The 19,998-nt window shown below is 42.9% G+C and overlaps 1 protein-coding gene across 6 annotated transcripts in view; it reads left to right on the forward strand.

The window, feature by feature from the left end:
* Positions 1-19,998, forward strand: part of LOC131343200 (uncharacterized) — a 122,834-nt gene that overhangs the window by 65,236 nt on the left and 37,600 nt on the right. For 4 of the 6 annotated variants that reach the window (XM_058374687.1, XM_058374688.1, XM_058374689.1 and 1 more), the window contains 2 exons: positions 14,944-15,228; positions 19,571-19,855. In XM_058374687.1, coding sequence (XP_058230670.1) covers positions 14,944-15,228; positions 19,571-19,855 — 570 coding nt within the window. Of the gene's footprint in view, positions 1-6,350; positions 6,580-7,193; positions 7,339-13,359; positions 13,423-13,884; positions 14,188-14,943; positions 15,229-19,570; positions 19,856-19,998 lie in introns of those variants that run through there. The other 2 variants (XM_058374691.1, XM_058374692.1) reach the window with 2 other exon arrangements.

Genomic DNA, 19,998 nt, shown 5'->3' on the forward strand with positions numbered 1-19,998 from the left:
CTGCTATTGCAATCACCACTCTGATATAGCTTTTCACTTCGAATGCAGCACAATTTCCCCTAGTTTTTTTAAATTGTCACACCCCAAGGCAATATACAGGGGTTGGACAATGAAACTGAAACGCCTGGTTTTAGACCACAATAATTCATTAGTATGGTGTAGGGCCTCCTTTTGCAGCCAATACAGCATCAATTCGTCTTGGGAATGACAGATACAAGTCCTGCACAGTGGCCAGAGGGATTTTGAGCCATTCTTCTTGCAGAATAGTGGCCAGGTCACTACGTGATGCTGGTGGAGGAAAACGTTTCCTGACTCGCTCCTCCAAAACACCAAAAGTGGCTCAATAATATTTAGATCTGGTGACTGTGCAGACCATGGGAGATGTTCAACTTTCATGTTCATCAAACCACTCTGTCACCAGTCTTGCTGTGTGTATTGGTGCATTATCATCCTGACACACAGCACCGGCTTCAGGATACAATGTTTGAAGCATTGGGTGCACATGGTCCTCCAGAATGGTTCGGTAGTCCTTGGCAGTGATGCGCCCACCTAGCACAAGTATTGGGCCTAGGGAATGCCATGATATTGCAGCCCAAACCATCACTGATCCACCTCCATGCTTCACTCTGTGCATGCAACAGTCTGGGTGGTACGCTTCTTTGGGGCTTCTCCACACCGTAACTCTCCCGGATGTGGGAAAGACCGTGAAGGTGGACTCATCAGATAACAATACATGTTTGTTGCTGGCACCATTGAAACCGACGTTTGGCATTGGCACGAGTGACCAAAGGTTTGGCTATAGCAGCCCGGCCATGTACATTGACCCTGTGGAGCTCCCGACGGACAGTTTTGGTGGAAACAGGAGAGTTGAGGTGCACATTTAATTCTGCAGTGAGTTGGGCAGCTGTGGTTTTATGTTTTTTGGATACAATCCGGGTTAGCACCCGGACATCCCTTTCAGACAGCTTCCTCTTGCGTCCACAGTTACTCCTGTTGGATGTGGTCCGTCCTTCTTGGTGGTATGCTGACATTACCCTGGATACCGTGGCTCTTGATACATCACAAAGACTTGCTGTCTTAGTCAAAGATGCACCAGCGAGACGTGCACCAACAATTTGTCCTCTTTTGAACTCTGATATGTCTCCCATAATGTTGTGTGCATTGCAATATTTTAAGCAAAACTGTGCTATTACTCTGCTAATTAAACCTTCACACTCTGCTCTTACTGGTGGAATGTGCAATCAATGAAGATTGGCCACCAGGCTGGTCAAATTTAGCCATGAAACCTCCAACACTAAATTGGCCAGTGTTTCAGTTTCATTGTCCAACCCCTGTACATGTATATACATTTATTCTCTGTGCTCCCACAGCAACAAATGCACTCTGGTAACAAGATTAAATGCAGAGCTATTTACAGTGCGCACAATCGGTCATCAGTCATCATCTCATGCACTCAAGATCACACAACTCCTCACAATCAGCACAATCAAGACAACAGATGAAGACGGACAACAGGCCCCCTTTTTTTCTTTTTTATTTTTCCACTATCACCTGGATCCAGGAATTTTCTCAACGCTTTTTCTCTTCATATTTTCTTTATCTCTTTATTACTCATACACCTGGACCCGGGAATTTCACTATGTTTCTCTTTTTTATCTCTTACTCTCTTGTTTCTGTTTAATTCCTTTCACTAACACCCGGATCCAGGAATTTTTACTCTTCTCTTTTTTCAACCTGTTACTCGACACTTATTCTTCTTTTTCCAGTGACGGTGTTTGTGTTCACAGAACTTACTTTCTGCTACTGAACGCTCCGTTTGCATCCAAATAAGGTCTTCTTCACAGGAATTTCACTCGTACCACCTGGAACCTACCAGGACTTTCGATCATACAGGCCTTTTACACTTTCATACATCTGACATCATCTAGACTTTATCATCATAAAGCATGTAATTTTATCATGTGATTTTATTCAGTTTTAACTTAGTTTTACTCGTTTTAACAGGATGAAACAGAGCTGATCCATCCCTGGATCAAGCGCCTCCGCCTCCCCAGACCACACACAACTAATGCAGAAATTTGATTAAACAGGCTTCTGCCTTACCTTTATCCTAGATGGATCCAGTATTTGGTCCGTGGGCGGCGGCCGCAGCCTCAGGCCCCAGGTCCGGGGCTCTGCTGTTTTCTCTGTGCCAATCACGTTTTCTCTGAGATCACGTCGGGGTCACCAAAACAATGTGGAATAAATTCTGTTCTACTCATAAACACTACTTCACTATAAGATCTGACTCCAACTCCACACTGACCCGACAGCTCAGTCTGAGTGAGACTCTAACTAAAAAGACGAATCAAGTAGACTAGATGAATGCAGATATGAGATTTTATTTGCAATCAGCGCTGATAAAAGAATTGAGATGCTCACGCATGAACATCCCAACAATCCCTAAATGGGGATCTCCAACCACAGTCTTTTTATTCATTTTCCTTATCTCTCCAAATGCAACACATCACCAGCTCTTTGCTGAGAAAATCCCACCTATTTTCTTTTTTGGAGTATTAGGTTCTTTTTTCACACCATTATCTTTAGATTTATAACTTTTCGAAAACCATTATAATTAAACTTTCGAGAATCATTATATTAAAAATGTGGGCATCTCCACCCCACCAGTGGGATTTTCTTCAGCTCCACTTTCTCAGGAGATTCATTCAACCACAGTGGACAGCATGGGTAAGTTCTCAGTTTTACAGGGCCCTACCCCAATCTTTGTTCTTTATTATTGCATTTTACATTTCACTGCTTTCTCATCTATTCTTCTTTTCTATATATTTGATCTAGACATTTCACCTGGTACTACCATTGCTATTCAACACGCTCTGCGTTTGCTCCATGATGAGATCACTGCCTCTCAAGGTATCAGCATGGTGAAGACTGGTCATGATGACCTGGAGTACAGCTCCAATATTAACTGGCCCAAACTTGGCATGCCTGCTACCACTGAGAAAGCCTGCCAGACTGACATCACTGATACGGCTACTCATTCTCTGAAGCCTTTGCAGACTTCATGCATGGCCAGCGACCGACTCACATGTCGCGTTAAACCCTACAGTACATTGTTCTCAAAATCAAATGATCTACTGAATAAACTTTGCCTGGAAACTTAATCATGCTGTCCCCTGGTTATTTTATACAACATAAAACAAGAGTTCCATACATATACACTTCAAACCATAAAATTATTTCCCACAAGATCTTGGACCAGGCAGTGGTAAAACAGCCGACCAAGAGTCTACTAGGGCTGAAACAAAAGCGGAGTCAGTAAGATCTACTATCACTGGGTTTTTCTGGGTAGCTGACACATTGGTGTCTGGTTTGGTTACAATCAGTAATGTCGACTTGTGGCAGGCCAGTTCAGCTCCAGGCTCTGGCAGAGGTGGAGTAGTTGCTCATCATCATCACGACCTCCCGCAGGGTAGGTACATGAAAACATGTGAAGTGCATGAAGTGGCTATAAGGTACCTGGTGGTTGGTGTCGGGCTGATGTTGGAAACATACCTCACTTTAATGGAGGAAGCTCTTGCATGCATCCGCTGTTCCGTAAAATTTTTTGTCGAGTTTGATTGTTGGCGGTTTGCAGATTGGCTAGTTGTTCCTGGTATGCCGCGATGACCTGGCCTTGTTCCACAACCATTGCCTGGAGCTGCTGTATGTCTGCTGGATCTAACAAGGTGAAGTATCCTGTAAGGATACTGTAACTCAGCAGGCTGATGATACTTCGTACTGTGCCAAGTGTGGTAGCACTATAAATATCTGGAAGTGAACTGCTGTAAAACAGGAGTGTCAATATTCGGGTGAGTGGTCCCTCTGACGAGCAGGAGCAAAGTTAGCAAATGTAATTGTGACAGCTGTAATGTATGTGTGGTGACAAAGTATTTTTGCCCTTAGTTCTTATACTATACACTAAACACTAAACGATTTGCTAATCATCATACACTATATACTCACATTCACCACTGGTCAGTGTGATTACACTCTAACTGTACACTACACACTATACACTACAGACTATACACTGCACACTGTAACTACATAATTCTACACTACACAATTCATTACACATTACACATTGTACACTATACGCTACATAATGTACACTGTCCACTCTTCACTACACACTATACACTGTAAACTGTAACTATACACTACATGATTAATTACACATTATACACTATACACTACACACCACACAATATACACTATACACTGCACACTATATACTCACATTCACCCCTGGTCAGTGTAATTACACTCTACTCTACATAGTACACAATGCATACTATACACTAAACACTCTTCTTCTTCTTCTTTCAGCTTCTTCTTCTTTCAGCTTCGCCACAGCAAATCATCTCTCTCCACCTATCCCTAATCTTCTGCATCCTCAACACTTACACCCACTAGCTTCATATCCTCATTTATTACATCCATATACCTCCTCTTTGTTCTTCCTCTTTTCCTCCTGCCTGGCAGCTCCATGTCTAACGTTCTCCTACCAATATACTCACTCACCCTCCTCTGGACATGTCCAAACCATCTTAATCTGTCCTCTCTAACTTTGTCCCCCAAACATCCAATATGAGCTGTCCCTCTGATGTACTCGTTCCTAATCCTGTCCCACCGTGTCACTCCCAAAGAGACCCTCAACATCTTCAGCTCTGCTACCTCCAGCTCTGACTCCTGTCTCTGTCTCAGTGACACTGTCTCCAAACCTGCATGGCTGGTCTCACCATTGTCCTGTACACCTTCCCCATTGATTCTCACTGAAATTTTTCAATCACACAGAACTCCTGACACCTTTCTCCACCCATTCCAACCTGCCTGCACTCGCTTCTTTACCTCTTTCCCACACTCTCCATTACTCTGGACTGTTGACCCCAAGTACTTAAAGTCCTGTACCTTCTTCACCTCTTCACCCTGTAATCTTACTGTTCCACTTCCCTCCCTGTCATTCACACACATGTACTCAGTCTTACTACCACTGACTTTCATTCCTCTTCTCTCCAGCACAAACCTCCACCTCTCCGGGTTTTCCTCCACCTGCTCCCTGCTCTCACTACAGATCACAATGTCATCTGCAAACATCATTGTCCAAGGAGACTCCTGTCTGACCTCCTCTGACAACTGGTCCATCACCACAGCAAACAGGAAGGGGCTCAGAGCCGATCCCTGATGCAGTCCCACCTCCACTCTGAACTCCTCTGTCTGCCCTACAGCACACCTCACCACTGTCCTGCTCCTCTCATACATGTCCTGCACCACTCTGACATACTTCTCTGCTACTCCTGACTTCCTCATACAGTACCACAGCTCTTCTCTTGGCACCCTGTCATACGCTTTCTCCAAGTCTACAAACACACAGTGCAACTCTCTCTGACCATCCCTATACTTCTCCATCAACATTCTCAGAGCAAAAATTGCATCTGTTGTGCTCTTTCTGGGCATGAAGCCATACTGCTGCTCACAAATTTCCACTACCTTCCTTAACCTAGCTTCCACTACTCTTTCCCAGAGCTTCATTGTATGGCTCATCAACTTTATCCCCCTGTAGTTGCTGCACCTCTGCACATCACCCTTATTCTTAAAGATTGGCACTAATACACTTCTTCTCCATTCCTCAGTCAGCTTTTTGAAAATGGAAGGACATTCTAACAGCTGAGGATAGAACGCTGCTGTCGGTCACTGCAGAGGAGCAGTTTGAAGCTACTCCTAACACCAGAGACTCGAGTCAGTTAGTATTGGCCCTGACTGACTCACTTGAGTTAAATGATCCAATTCTGCATATTAACTCATGATTCATGAGTCCGAGGTCTAAATGAACTGGATTCTTATTTGTCCTTCTCAGCGGACTCACAGAGCCGTTCATCGACTGATTCAGCTGAGACTCTTACGTTTGGTAGTCCACGGTCAGTGTGAAGTAGACCTACTGATCATGAGTCAGACTTGAGTTTCGTTAGCATCAGCACATTGTAGACTACGTGAGGATTCATCCAGTAATATTGTAAAGTAATATTACATCCAGTAATCATTTAATTATATTATATAATTGAATTTAATAATTTAATTAATCTCAGTCACTGTTTATGACTCTATAGTCTACAGTTTTCAGATACATACTGAATTTACTGAAGACAAATATGTCATAATCAAGCAGTTGTATAGGCCAATACATGGTTAACCACCAGTAGATCATTGCTAGTTTGTACAGCAAACGAGGGCTATAAAAGAATCACTGACTCACTGACTCAAAAGGAATCACTGACTCGATTCATTTCATTGAGTGACTCGACGAAAGCCGAGTCATTAAAAAGATCCGTTTTTACCGTCACTAGTCACAGTGTGATCGTCTGGAGGAATGGACAGGACGATTCTCTGAAGCTGAAAAGCTCTGTGTGTAGATTTCTCACAGGATACAGATGAATATAGATCACAGATTTATTGTGTTTCTGTCTGGATTGATGACGTCACTGGGTGTTCAGAAACGAAAGTAAATCGTTTAAGCCAGAGAAAATTAAAGATCTCCTCCAGGTAAGTTAATACACACGCCGACACACACACACACACACACGCATGAAACAGTCCTACATCATGAGGCAGTGTATTGCTGTGAAACACACACACACACACACACACACACACACGAAGCATTAAAAATGTCCTGATTCATGAGGCAGTGTATCGCTGTAAAACGCACACGCATGCATGAGGCAATATATCTCTGTAAGACACACACACACTATAATACACTTGCACACATACAGCTATACTCTCACACACACCCAGTGGTGTAGTGGTCCCTGGAGATGTGTGTATACACCATTACTACACCACTGTCTCTGTCACTGTCGGCACCCTCTCTCAGGGTGGGGGAGGAAGCGGGCGCTGGAAACTAATTTTTCTTCGAGTAGTTCGCTTCATCTTTCTTATTAATTTCGTTAATTAAAATAGCGTTGAACATTGCTAAAATGACAGGCAGCGAATCAGGTAATGACTGACGAGCTGTATTTTCAGATTGTCGGGGGCGGGGGGGGGCGGTGCTATCATATTTCAAGAGAACCTCGGTCCCGCCTCGGTCCATTTATTCACAATTTAATTAGATTAGCTCCTCATGTGATGCTCTTTCATGATTTTCTCTAATGCAGGACACAACTGTATGATGCGCATCAGGGGGGATTTAGAAGTGGCTATACGCAAAGCCCACTGATAAAGAAGTGGATATACGCCATGTACCTGCCTATACCCTCCACTACAACACTGTACACAACCACACCCGTGCAGAAAAAACAGGTCAGGAAATCACGAAAATAATGAGCATTTATACTCTGGAGACTTATTATAAAAAATAATTATATATTTTAATAATGAAATAAAATAATTTAGTTGTACCATTCCACTGTTAGTCATATAATCATTTATTTAAAATAAACAAATCAAAACTGTATTTCATTTATTTGTGTGTGTGTGTGTGTGTGTGTGTGTGTGTGTGTGTGTGTGTGTGTGAAATCAAATTCAAATTTTATTCTTCACATACACAATCGTACACAGTATGATATGCAGTGAAATGCTTACACGACTGTTTTGACCCTTGAAAAGGAAAAGGGAATAAGGCCAGAATAAAAGAAAAGAATAAAATATAAAATACCCAGATAGCAACAGAGTTTGGGCCAAGTCTGGCTTACATTTGGCACTTCTGGCTTTCTGCTGGCACAGTCTTTTTCACAACCTTGTGTCAAACAGCATTAGGCTGAGTTCTGGCTGGAGACTGGTCAACCAAAAGCAAATTGTATGTGTCTGGCTGAGCCCTGGCTTGAGTTTGATTAATTTTAAGTTTGTTTGCACCCCCCCCAAAAACCGTCCACTGCAAATTCCATTAAAATCTTCAGTACCACAAACTGAATTCCATTTTGCACTGTGTTGGACTGGAAGCACATATATTAGACAGATATTTTTTGTTATCAGAGGTAAAAAAAAAAAAAAAAGATTGATTGAAATTTATCCTTTCAACTCAACCATGGCAGCAGATCTTTTTGTCATTGTCAATTTTTCTCCCCATTGGCAACCTCTTCCTCTTATCCATAGATGGGAACCATAAACTGATGAGGTAGAGGATGGTCTTTCATGGTTGTGTGGATGGCTTTAGTAGGACCATCATATATTTGCAGTGCCTAAATAAAAACAGGGCCTCAAGTGTATTAGAATTGTTTTGCACTGGTGTGCAGAACTTTGGCCTTCCTTTAAGAATATGCTTTGACCACAGCATACAGAACACAGGGGTTGCCTGGTATATTGCTGGAGAGAAGGGGGTTAAATAGATGCAGTGTCATCGCTGGACACAGTGTCCACAATCAGGGGATAGAATGGTTGTGGGCAGTATCATTCCACTTCAGTAACCTGTTCACCTTCATGGAAAATGAGGGCATATTAGACTCCACAAATGATCTCCATCTCTTTTGTCTCCACGACATCTACTTACCACAGAGTTCCGCAATCAGTGGAACAACCACAGATTATCTACAAAGGGCAGAAAACACCTCTCGAGCTGTGGCAAAGAGGGGTTCTTAACAGGGCTGGAACTGGTAACTTAGTAATTGACAATATTTGTACAGGAAATGAGATCTTGGGATTTAGTGAAGAGACACCTCTACAGTTAGAGACTGAAAACAAGATTGTTGTTGCAGTAAATAACTTTAATGTCAATCAAGTTTTGAACAGGATTCAAAAGACATTAAACCCACTGAGTGATGATGGCAACCATGACACAATTATTTTTAGACCTGGTGAAAAATTTCTTAGTAAACATGAAAAAAGCTGATCATTGGACAATTCAGAGATATAAATAAACATTGTACACAACTACTGTTGTACCCTCTACATAGGCATGTTGGGAACATCTGAACCTGACTGGTGTCCATAAGAAAATTCTGTGGTTTGCAGTAGCCATGTACACCTTTAAAGTAGAGGGGGACAGGCCCCAAGAAAGGCGAGACTGTAGGAATTCCAGCACTGTACCGGGCAGTGCACTGGGTCCTGCTCATGCTGAGCACACCAGAGACTGAAAAGCCTCCACATTAGACCATATAGCTTCCAAGTGGAGGGAGCGCTAGAGTTCCCACAACCTCTGATGAGAGGCCTGCCTCTAGGAACTGCACTGGCTAGGACTTCTGGCAGCAGAGCTACTGGGGGAAAGGCGTACAGATGCAGCCTTGGCCAGGTCTGTACCAGAGCATCCAGGGCCAGAGGGGCTAGACGAGAGAGGGACTACCACAGCAGACAGTGTGTCGACTCCTTGGAGTCGAACAGGTCCACTTCTGCCACTCCCCATACCTCAGCACCTTTCTCGATAGGAAGTCTGCCTCTTGATTTATGTGCACTGGAACGAAAATCGCTTTCAGCAAAAGAAGCCTGGTCTCTGCACAGAACAGGGTCTGCTGTGCCTACCCAAACAGAGGGCACGAAAGCAGACAGCCCTGATGGTTGATTTAAGCAACCACTGTGGTGCTGCTTCTGTGGACACCTACACATGAAAGCCCCTGAGGTGTGGGAGAAAGTGTTTCAATGCTGGAAACACAGTCCTCTTCTCCAGGCAATTAATATGCCATGATAGTTGAGACCTTTCCCAAAGACCATGGGTGGGGTGGCCATCCAAGACTGAGCCCCAGCCTGAAAGTGAGGGGTCTGTTGAAGGACATGTAATGATGACATGCCTCTAAAGTATGACCCAAGGTCATAAACCGGGGTCTTCCTTATGGCACTGAGGGGATGTCTGCGGGCATGAAATCTCGCACCTCTGAGCCAGAACTGGAATGGCCTCATGTGAATCAGACCAAAAAGGATAACATTGACCTCGGTGACAGAGATGCTTTGGTCTAGCCAAATAGCTTCCACTGCTAACATTATGGAAGCCACCTGAACAGGAGATAGACATGCCTGCACCAAGGTGGGATCCAAAATTACTCCCAAGAAGGTGGTTTTCTGAGAAGGAGAAAGTACACACTTCTCTGGGTTTAACCTGAGGCCTAGAGCCTCATATAGGCTAGCACAGCATCCTGATGACTGGCTGCCATGGCCTACAACTGGGCCAGGATGAGCCAGTCATCAGGAAATTCAGTACACAGATGCCCTAGAGATAGCGGTGCCAGGGCAGCATCCATGCACTTCGTAAAAGTGCAAGGCGGCAGGGCTAGACCAGAAGGAAGAACTTGATAATGGTAAGCTTCATTTCTGAAAGCAAACCTGAGGAACTTCCTGTGTTCTGGACAAATACCTACAGTATATGAAAACAGGCATCCTAGAGGTCTACCATCATAAACCATTCCTCAGACCTGATCTATGGCACGATCAGTTTTATAGTGAGCTATAGAATTTGAACCTGAATGTCGTTAGGGCAGAATTCAGAGCTTGCAGATCCAAAATTGGACGCTTTCTGCCTCTCTTGGGAACAACAAATACTGGCTGTAAAAGCCCAAGTCTCGATCTGGAAGGGGAACATATTCTATGACCCCATTTATGTGTGTCCTTGATCCCTGTAAGATTAAGCCACAGGTGCCTCTCCATGGCAACTAGCACAGCCATTGAATGGTTCAACACAGCTCAGCGACTGCAGAACTGACGAATGAATGGCTGATGCAACTTTTCACCAGGATTGCCTGTGGGTGTTGCTAATTCCCCTATTCTCAGGTATATTGAATAAAAATATGCATTGTATATATAAACAATATGTAATAAAACTATTGAACAACTAGGAAAGTATTTTGGCATGATTCATCATCAGTTTCTTCTTTTCCCCTGTTACACGCAGAATATGGGTTCTTGCAGGACCTCAGCATGGAGGTCTGGGAAAAATGGTGGCTGTTTGCATGAGGGGGGAATGCGACCCGAAGTCAGGAAGTGGTCATCAAGCTTAGAACGGATAGCACTAGCTTCCAGCTCCGGCTAGTTTTAATTTCAATTTCAATTTAACTTGCGCACAGCACGCGTTATTACATCAAGGAGCTCCTCGGATGCCACTGATTGTGGTGGAAAATCGACAGAATTCCCCAACATATCCACTTGCGGGTCGAGAGAAATCACAGCGCGAGCTCCAAGTGCCGAAATGTGAACATTGGAGTCAGGAGACAGGACAAGAGAAAGATAAAGACTTGTGTCCATCTGTGAGGGGAGAAGTGTGGCCGGTAAACAAAGCTAAATGGGATCTGAGTTTGCAAGGAGGAAATCTCATGCAATGCACGTAGTCGGATCCCTCGAGAGCTGATTGGGCATGGTCCTCACCCAAACAAACCAGGCAAAGAGCGTGCATGTCGTCATCTGTAAGAAAATGTGGACACACACCTCTTAAAATTCTTAGCCATACCTGCGGACAGACAATCAACACACTAACAGTGTAGCACTTCCTGAAGGGAAAAAAAGCTGAATGGATCAGACCCTTATATGGACATAGACAGCATATTCCTCTGTCATGTGTCCTACCCGAGCCAATGAATTGGTGTGTGAGCACACAGGGCTGCAGACACACTTCCTCAACAAAGTGTTCCCATGGCGTCAGTCATGATGCAGCATCGAGTTCCCTCGAAAGGGAACCCATATGTACAATAATATAATACCTGACATCCTCAGGAAGTCTGTCCATGAACGCTTTTCTTATCTCAAGGTACTTAAAGTATAATAGCCACTTTCATAAAATCTTCTTCTGGTTTTGTGCTTACAAACTTCATCCCATGATGCATGAGCTAATAATATGACATAATTGTGAATAATTGTGATTTTTAGTGGTAGGCCTAGAAAAATACATGAACAAATTTCTGTAAATACTGTCAAAGTTATTATTATTATTATTACAGTGTACTCATAGTAGTAACAGTTGTAGCTGTAGTAAGAATTCTAGTAACATCCCATTAGGTGTCACAGGCACATACACCTCAGCCGCACCCCCGCGCTCCCAATCACCGGACTTTTAATCGCGCCACCTGCACCCAATCACACGGCGCCTACTTAAAGCCCTCACCTGCAGAGCACAGCGGCTAGTATTGAGACTGTTCACGAAAGCACCGAGTTACTGCTCTAGTATTTCTAGTTGGATATTTCCATTCGTCATATTGCCTTTTTTCCCCTGCCTTGGTTATTAAAAGCCGTGTTGGATCTGCTCTCTGTCTCCGTGTGTGTTGTGACATTAGGACAATATTCAATGAAAGTGCAAGTATTTGCCTTAAAAAGTACTTCACTACAAGTAGAAGTACCATTTAAATTATTTTTCTCAAGTAAAAATGACAAGTACATGATCTAAATATTATTTAAATTACAAAAGTAAAAGCACTCCACTAAAAAAACAATGCATTTTAATCAGAATTATTGAATTTTCTCATTCAGGTCAAAATTATGGCAAAAATGTCATTAATAAAAAAAACGCTAGCATGTTTAAGTAACAGCTAATGCTAATGTTAGCTTAAAAAAATGCAGGAAGGGATGGTTTTAATAAAAACATTATTGAAGGCTACACTACTATTTTCATGTCTAACCACTGAAGTACTTCTGAGTCTGATATCGGGGTCGCATCTCTTGACTTATATTACCTGTCTTAGACCAAAGAGACCCGATTGGGTAAGTAGAATACACAGTGGTGTCAATACTGTATGTTAATGCTTTGAGCTCTGGCGATGTTTAATGAACTCTGACCCGAGCTCCGCAGTTCACTGGGGTGTATACTTTTCCTGTGGATATACACACTCTTTACACATTTGTTTTTGACCCTCTACACTCTTCCCTATTTTTTTAATGGCTCCTGCTGAAGGATACACCTGATACACCTGCTGATCCGACTCTGAACATTTGCCGCATTTCTTCGTAAACAGCAGCGTTAGAAGTTGCTCCTGTGGATGTCTATCAACTTCCAAAAGTTCCAACATCCATCAGTTTGTGACATTGTTGTGAAACCGTTGGAGAATGTAAAATGTTGGTTAAGAGACCAATGGCTTAATTCGCTGCTTGATCAGGTTTAGTAGTATGTGTGGGAGAGTATAGTTGCTTGTGTGAAAGGGCATGATAGCAGGAGAAAGTGTCATGTAGAAATGATTTCTGATTGATGCTGAAAGTGTAGAAGGTCAGAAATAAGTGAAGTGTTCAGTCTTTAAAGCTGATTAGAAATCTAGAAAAGTGTTTATTAGGATCAAAGCTGACTGACTGCTGAATGTGTGTAAAAGTGAGTGAATTCAGTAAATTGCAGCTTTAATGATAAAGTGTTGCTATGAGTCCATGTCTGTCTCCTGCTTTATTCTCCACCTGTGCAGTGCTGATGGTGGTGTTGTGTCTCCACAGCCATGCAGTTCTGCAGCCTTCATCACTGTGTCCTGGTCTTCCTCATCCTCACATTCACCACTGGTACGTTGTGTAGTGTATAGTGTGTAGTTGTTGTGTACAACAACTACACAATATACACTACACATTACACAACAACTACACAATATACACTACACAATACACTATATACACTATACACTACACACCCCACAATTAACACTACACACTCTAACTACACAATAAACACTACAAACTACACAATATACACTACACACTACACAATATATACTACATACTCTAACTGTACACTCTAACTACACAGTATACACTAAACACTCTAACTACACACTTTAACTACTCAATATACACTACACAATAAACACTACACACTCTAACTACACAATAAACAATGCACACTCCAAATGCACACTACACACTAAACACTACACTATAATAAATACACACTACACTCTATACACTATACAATATACACCAGAACTGTACACTACACACTCCTCACTCTCACTTTATTCTCTCTTTCAGCTCCTGTATCAGCTCTTGAGGTTTGTCCTACACGAGGGAAGCTTCATCAGTCAGTGACGCTCTCATGTAAACATCAGTGTTCTGGTTTATTGAAATGGGCCTTACTTAGTAATCGAGATGTTGTCCAGGCTGAGTGTGATCGGACATCATGCAGGTCAAAGGAGGGATTTAACATCTCTCATGATCAGTACCTGAGAGGAGATTCCTCTCTCACCATCACTGCAGCTGATTACAGTCAGAGGAACGTGTATGCATGTGAATGTGAAGACTCAGACTTCTCTTATGTTCGCCTCATCATAGAGAGTAAGTGTCTTTATCTCTTCTCCTGCTGATAAAACCTTCACTCTGAATTATTAGGATCATAATCAGAGTGGAGTTCATCAAACAGTGAGGGTTTAATACTGAAATGACAGACATCAGGATTCAGACCTCAGACGTAACTGCAGACTTCACCTTTATTCAGAAGTTATGTGAGTCACACATGTGGGCGGAGTTTATCTAAAACAGAGGCGTGTCTTAGTTTTGCTTGATTTTCACCTTGAACTCAAGCACTTTTTTCTTTCCTGATTTGGGCTTGAGTGGTTCAGCAGGATTAAGTCCAGCGCCACCATCTGACCGTTTGATGGAACTACAAAATGTCCAACTGAACTGTGTGTTTTGTCTGTAAACACAATCACACACACTGTGGAATGTCATTCAAGGACAAGCTGAAATAATTATCATTATTAATAAATGAATATCACTGTCCCTTTAAAGTCCACTAAACTATTTTCACCTTTTTGTACTTAAAGTTTAATCAGAGACATTAAAGGTGAGTGTCTGTGGTTAAAGGCAGTCTTCTAGACACTACTGAAAAACTCAGAAATCTGGCAGCCTCACAGGTGTGAAGTCCACACAGGTGATGTTCAGAATCTGAAACGGCCTTAAGGAGCTGAGGAACCCGACTCTGACCACCAGGAATGTCCCCCACATCAACACTGCACTCTGAATGGAATTGTAAGGCTTTATGTTTGTGTCTAAATCTAAATCTAGAAGTTCCTCCATGTTTTTTCTCCTCAGCTGTGTTCTCACCAGTTCAGATGAAGTTTGGTGAAGATCTGAAGCTGCATGTGTCTGTACCAGAACCAGTGGAGGTGATTTATAAAAGCAGTGGTTCAGCTGATGAAGTGATCTGCAGGGTGAATAATCGCTCACTGCAGTGTAAAGATAAATACAGAGACAGAACATCACTCACTTACCCTGAGCTCACACTGAGACACATGGAGCCGAGGGATAGTGGAAGTTACACCATCCGGGACACGAAGAATGAGGAAGACATTCAGATATACGCCGTCTCTGTGGAAGGTACGTCTCAGTGTGGTCTGTAACATAAAGAGTTTAACACTGAATTATAGGAAACATGTCACTCCATAACTGACAGCAGAACTGATTTAGATTTCTAATAAGAATTAGACAGGGCATGAATCCAGTGGACAGAATCGTCTCAGAATGAAATACCACCTCATCAGTATTTATCATTAACACCTGATCTTCAAAGACATCCAGGATTTATTACATTTTATTTTAGTTCTTTTAGTATCACCTCACAACCAGACTGTGCAACATTTTTTTTCCTCAAGCTATCAGGCTCCTCAACACCCGGGACTGAACTGTACAAAACTCTGTCTCTCTCACACACACACACACACACACTCAGGACTGAACTCTATATAACTCTCTGTCTCTCACACACACACACACCCACACTCTCTCTCTCTCACCTGTGTGGACACACACACACACTCACACACACATAACCTATATTGTTTGATACTTATTACTTATTGCACTACCTCAACCCCTGTGTTTTTCATCTGCTGCTTTATTTATATTTATATTTATTTCTATTTTGCACTACCTCAACTGCTGCTATTGTATTTTTGCACAGTACATGTTGTCAGGTCCCAAAGTTCATCATCATCTCATTTTAAACATTCCATTTACATTTCCTTGCACGTTCTTTCTCTTTTTTTCGGTGCTAAGTGTCCTGTGTTTTTGTGTTGTCTTTTTTTTGTATTTCTTATTTTTGCACTGTCTTGTCGTTGCTTTGTTTCCACCTAGCTGCACACCTTACACTTTATGTGGCTTGGACAAACTTTCGGTCCTAGCTTTGTGTTGTTCTTGTGTTTGAACTCTATGTTGTACATTTCTGTAGCACCAGGTCCTGGAGAAACATCTCATTTCACTATGTACTGCATCAGATATATGTGAGGGAAATGACTTGAATCAGTATCTTTCCTGTATAAGTTGATGTGTTTTCACTTCAGGTCACTGTTTCCTAAATGACCCAAAACTACAACAGGTTACATACAGTATCTCACAAAAGTGAGTACACCCCTGACATTTCTGTAAATATTTTATTATATCTTGTCATGGGACAACACTGAAGAAATGACCCTCTGCTCCAATGTAAAGTAGTGAGTGTCCAGCCTGTATAACAGTGTAAATTTGCTGTCCCCTCAAAATAACTCAACACACAGACATTAATGTCTAAACCATTGGCAACAAAAGTGAGTAAATGTCCAAATTGGGCCCAATTAGCCATTTCCCCTCCCCGGTGTCATGTGACTCGTTAGTGTTACAAGGTCTCAGGTGTGAATGGGGAGCAGGTGTGTTAAATTTGGTGTTCGCTCTCACACTCTCTCATACTGGTCACTGGAAGTTCAACATGGCACCTCATGACAAAAAACTCTCTGAGGATCTGAAAAAAATATCTGTTGCTCTACATAAAGATGGCCTAGGCTATAAGAAGATTGCCGAGACCCTGAAACTGAGCTGCAGCACTGTGGGCAAGACCATACAGCGGTTTTACAGGACAGGTTCCACTCAGAACAGGCCTCACCATGGTCCACCATTGAAGTTGAGTGCACATGCTCAGTGTCGTATCCGGAGGTCGTCTTTGGGAAATAGACGTATGAGTGCTGCCAGCATTGCTGCAGAGGTTGAAGGGGTGGGGGGTCAGCCGGTCAGAAGGGTGGGGGGTCAGCCCGTCAGAGGGGTGGGGGGTCAGCCGGTCAGAGGCGTGGGGGGTCAGCCGGTCAGAGGGGTGGGGGGTCAGCCGGTCAGTGCTCAGACCATACGCCACACACTGCATCAAATTGGTCTGCATGGCTGTCGTCCCAGAAGGAAGCCTCTATTAAAGATGATGCACAAGAAAGCCTGCATACAGTTTGCTGAAGACAAGCAGACTAACGACATGGAATACTGGAACCATGTCCTGTGGTCCGATGAGACCAGGATAAACTTATTTGGTTCAGATGGTGTCAAGCGTGTGTGGTGGCAACCAGGTGAGGAGTACAAAGACAAGTGTATCTTGCCTACAGTCAAGCATGGTGGTGGGAGTGTCATGGTCTGGGCCTGCATGAGTGCTGCCGGCACTGGGGAGCTACAGTTCATTGAGGGAACCATGAATGCTAACATGTACTGTGACATACTGAAGCAGAGCATGATCCCCTCCCTTCAGAGACTGGGCCACAGGGCAGTATTCCAACATGATAACGACCCCAGACACACCTCCAAGACCACCACTGCCTTGGTGATGGACTGGCCAAGCATGTCTCCAGACCTAAACTCTATTGAGCATCTGTGGGGCATCCTCAAACGGAAGGTGGGGGAGCGCAAGGTCTCTGACATCCACCAGCTCTGTGATGTCATCATGGAGGAGTGGAAAAGGACTCCAGTGGCAACCTGTGATGCTCTGCCCAAGAGGGTTAAGGCAGAGGGTTAATGCTGGAAAATAATGGTGGCCACACAAAATTTTGACACTTTGGGCCCAATTTGGACATTTCCACTTTGGGGTGTAGTCACTTTTGTTCCCAATGGTTTAGAAATTAATGGCTGTGTGTTGAGTTATTTTGAGGGGACAGCAAATTTACACTGTTATACAGGCTGGACACTCACTACTGTACATTGGAGCAGAGGGTCATTTCTTCAGTGTTGTCACATGAAAAGATATAATAAAATATTTACAAAAATGTCAGGGGTGTACTCACTTTTGTGAGATACTGTATGTAACCTGGTTCCCTGAGAAGGGAATGAGACGCTGCGTCATGACTAACGCTACGGAAACACTTTGTTGAGGAAGTGTGTTTGAAGCTCTGTGTGGACACACTCCAATTCATTGGCTTGGATAGGACACATGACTGAGGAATATGCATCAGCATGTCCATATAAGGGCATCTACATCACATCCATTCAGCTTGCCTTTGTCTGAAGAAAGCGTAAAAGGACGCTCAGGGTGTGGCCATACCTACCTCGGACAGACACTTGACATTCAGACTTTCCTATGGCATTCGGACATTCCTATGTAGGCAGATCTGGGTAGAGTCGAGATCTAGCTGGTCTTGCTGTTGAGTCAGGAGCTGGTGCTAGTAGGCCATACACCGGTGGTGATTGTGGATGTGGTGTAGCAGTCTCTGGACATTGTTGAAGAGGTGGTCCATCCAGGTCAGGTTCATCTGAAAAAGACTTAAGAGACTGGAGAGTTTGTGAGCCTTGAGCTGCATTCTGTGTATGTTGTGTAGCTGACTGCTTTGAATTATATCAAAATTTTCTCACCCTTATTTCTGCTCTTGATTTTCACATATTAAAGCCATCCAAGTTAACATAACTCTGTTTTCCCTCTCATTTTCATCCTCTTTCTCTATTTGCACTAATCTACTTTTTAATACTATCAATCTATCTGAACCTAAATCTCACACTCAGTCACACACCACAACAACTGTGACAGACTCAGGGTCATAATTAGAACTCATGAACTTCACATTGGGTGTAGTGATGACACTTTCAATACATTTTCTGGGTTTATTTTTAAAATTACTGTTGTTCATGACTATTTCAGAGTAATGATGCCAGTCTCTGTGTTGGAAAGTCTGTTTTATTTTCCTTACTCTTTTTCCCCTTCACCTGCTTTTCTCTCCAGAGAGTCTCTACACTGAGCTCATCAGCTCTTTTCCTAAAGCTCACAAACAAGACACCTAAAATACTTAATCCTAGATTAGTGGCGTCCGTTTTTCTCTTCTCTTTTTGGCCTCGCTTCACACTAGGAGCCTATCCAGGTTCCAAACCTGTCGACTGATCCAGGTCTAAATCCTGTCTTTACAGCCCTTTCCACACAGAGACAAATTTCTGAATTATTATTTTCTTAAAATTTAAAAAAAAAAAAAATCACATGGTCTCACCTTCCTCACATCAAATTGTTCCAATTCTGGAGTTGAGGCAGCTCATGCGGTTGAGGTGAAGTTAACAGCCTCCAAGGTGCCTGCAGTACTCCAGGAATTCCCATAGCTGAACATCAAGCATGAGCCCTGCTGACTACACCAGCTTATAGAGGAAGATTGGAGAAAATGGCCCACTGGTATTATAGGGAAAAAGTAAGAGTTTCACAATTTATTTGTACTGTTGCACAATAGAACCAAACACTCTCCTAGAAATCTCAAAGGATCAAGACAACCTTACCAGTGTTTGCCTAAGCTGATTACTAGCCTTAGGTCTCTCCATCTCATCTCCAGTGCATTCGGACACTCTAACAATTCAATAACGAACAATCTCTGGTCACAAACCACGTCTAGTCACGTACACAGAAGACTGTAAGGCTTTATGTTTGTGTCTAAATCTAGCTGAAGTTCCTCATGTTTTTTCTCCTCAGCTGTGTTCTCACAGGTTCAGATGAAGTTTGGTGAAGATCTGAAGCTGCATGTGTCTGTACCAGAACCAGTGGAGGTGATTTATAAAAGCAGTGGTTCAGCTGATGAAGTGATCTGCAGGGTGAATAATCTCTCACTGCAGTGTAAAGATAAATACAGAGACAGAACATCACTCACTTACCCTGAGCTCACACTGAGACACATGGAGCCGAGGGATAGTGGAAGTTACACCATCCGGGACACGAAGAATGAGGAAGACATTCAGATATACGCCGTCTCTGTGGAAGGTACGTCTCAGTGTGGTCTGTAACATAAAGAGTTTAACACTGAATTATAGGAAACATGTCACTCCATAACTGACAGCAGAACTGATTTAGATTTCTAATAAGAATTCTATTAGACAGGGCATGAATCCAGTGGACAGAATCGT

Source organism: Hemibagrus wyckioides, linkage group LG22 (assembly GCF_019097595.1).
Source record: "Hemibagrus wyckioides isolate EC202008001 linkage group LG22, SWU_Hwy_1.0, whole genome shotgun sequence".
NCBI lineage: Eukaryota > Metazoa > Chordata > Actinopteri > Siluriformes > Bagridae > Hemibagrus > Hemibagrus wyckioides.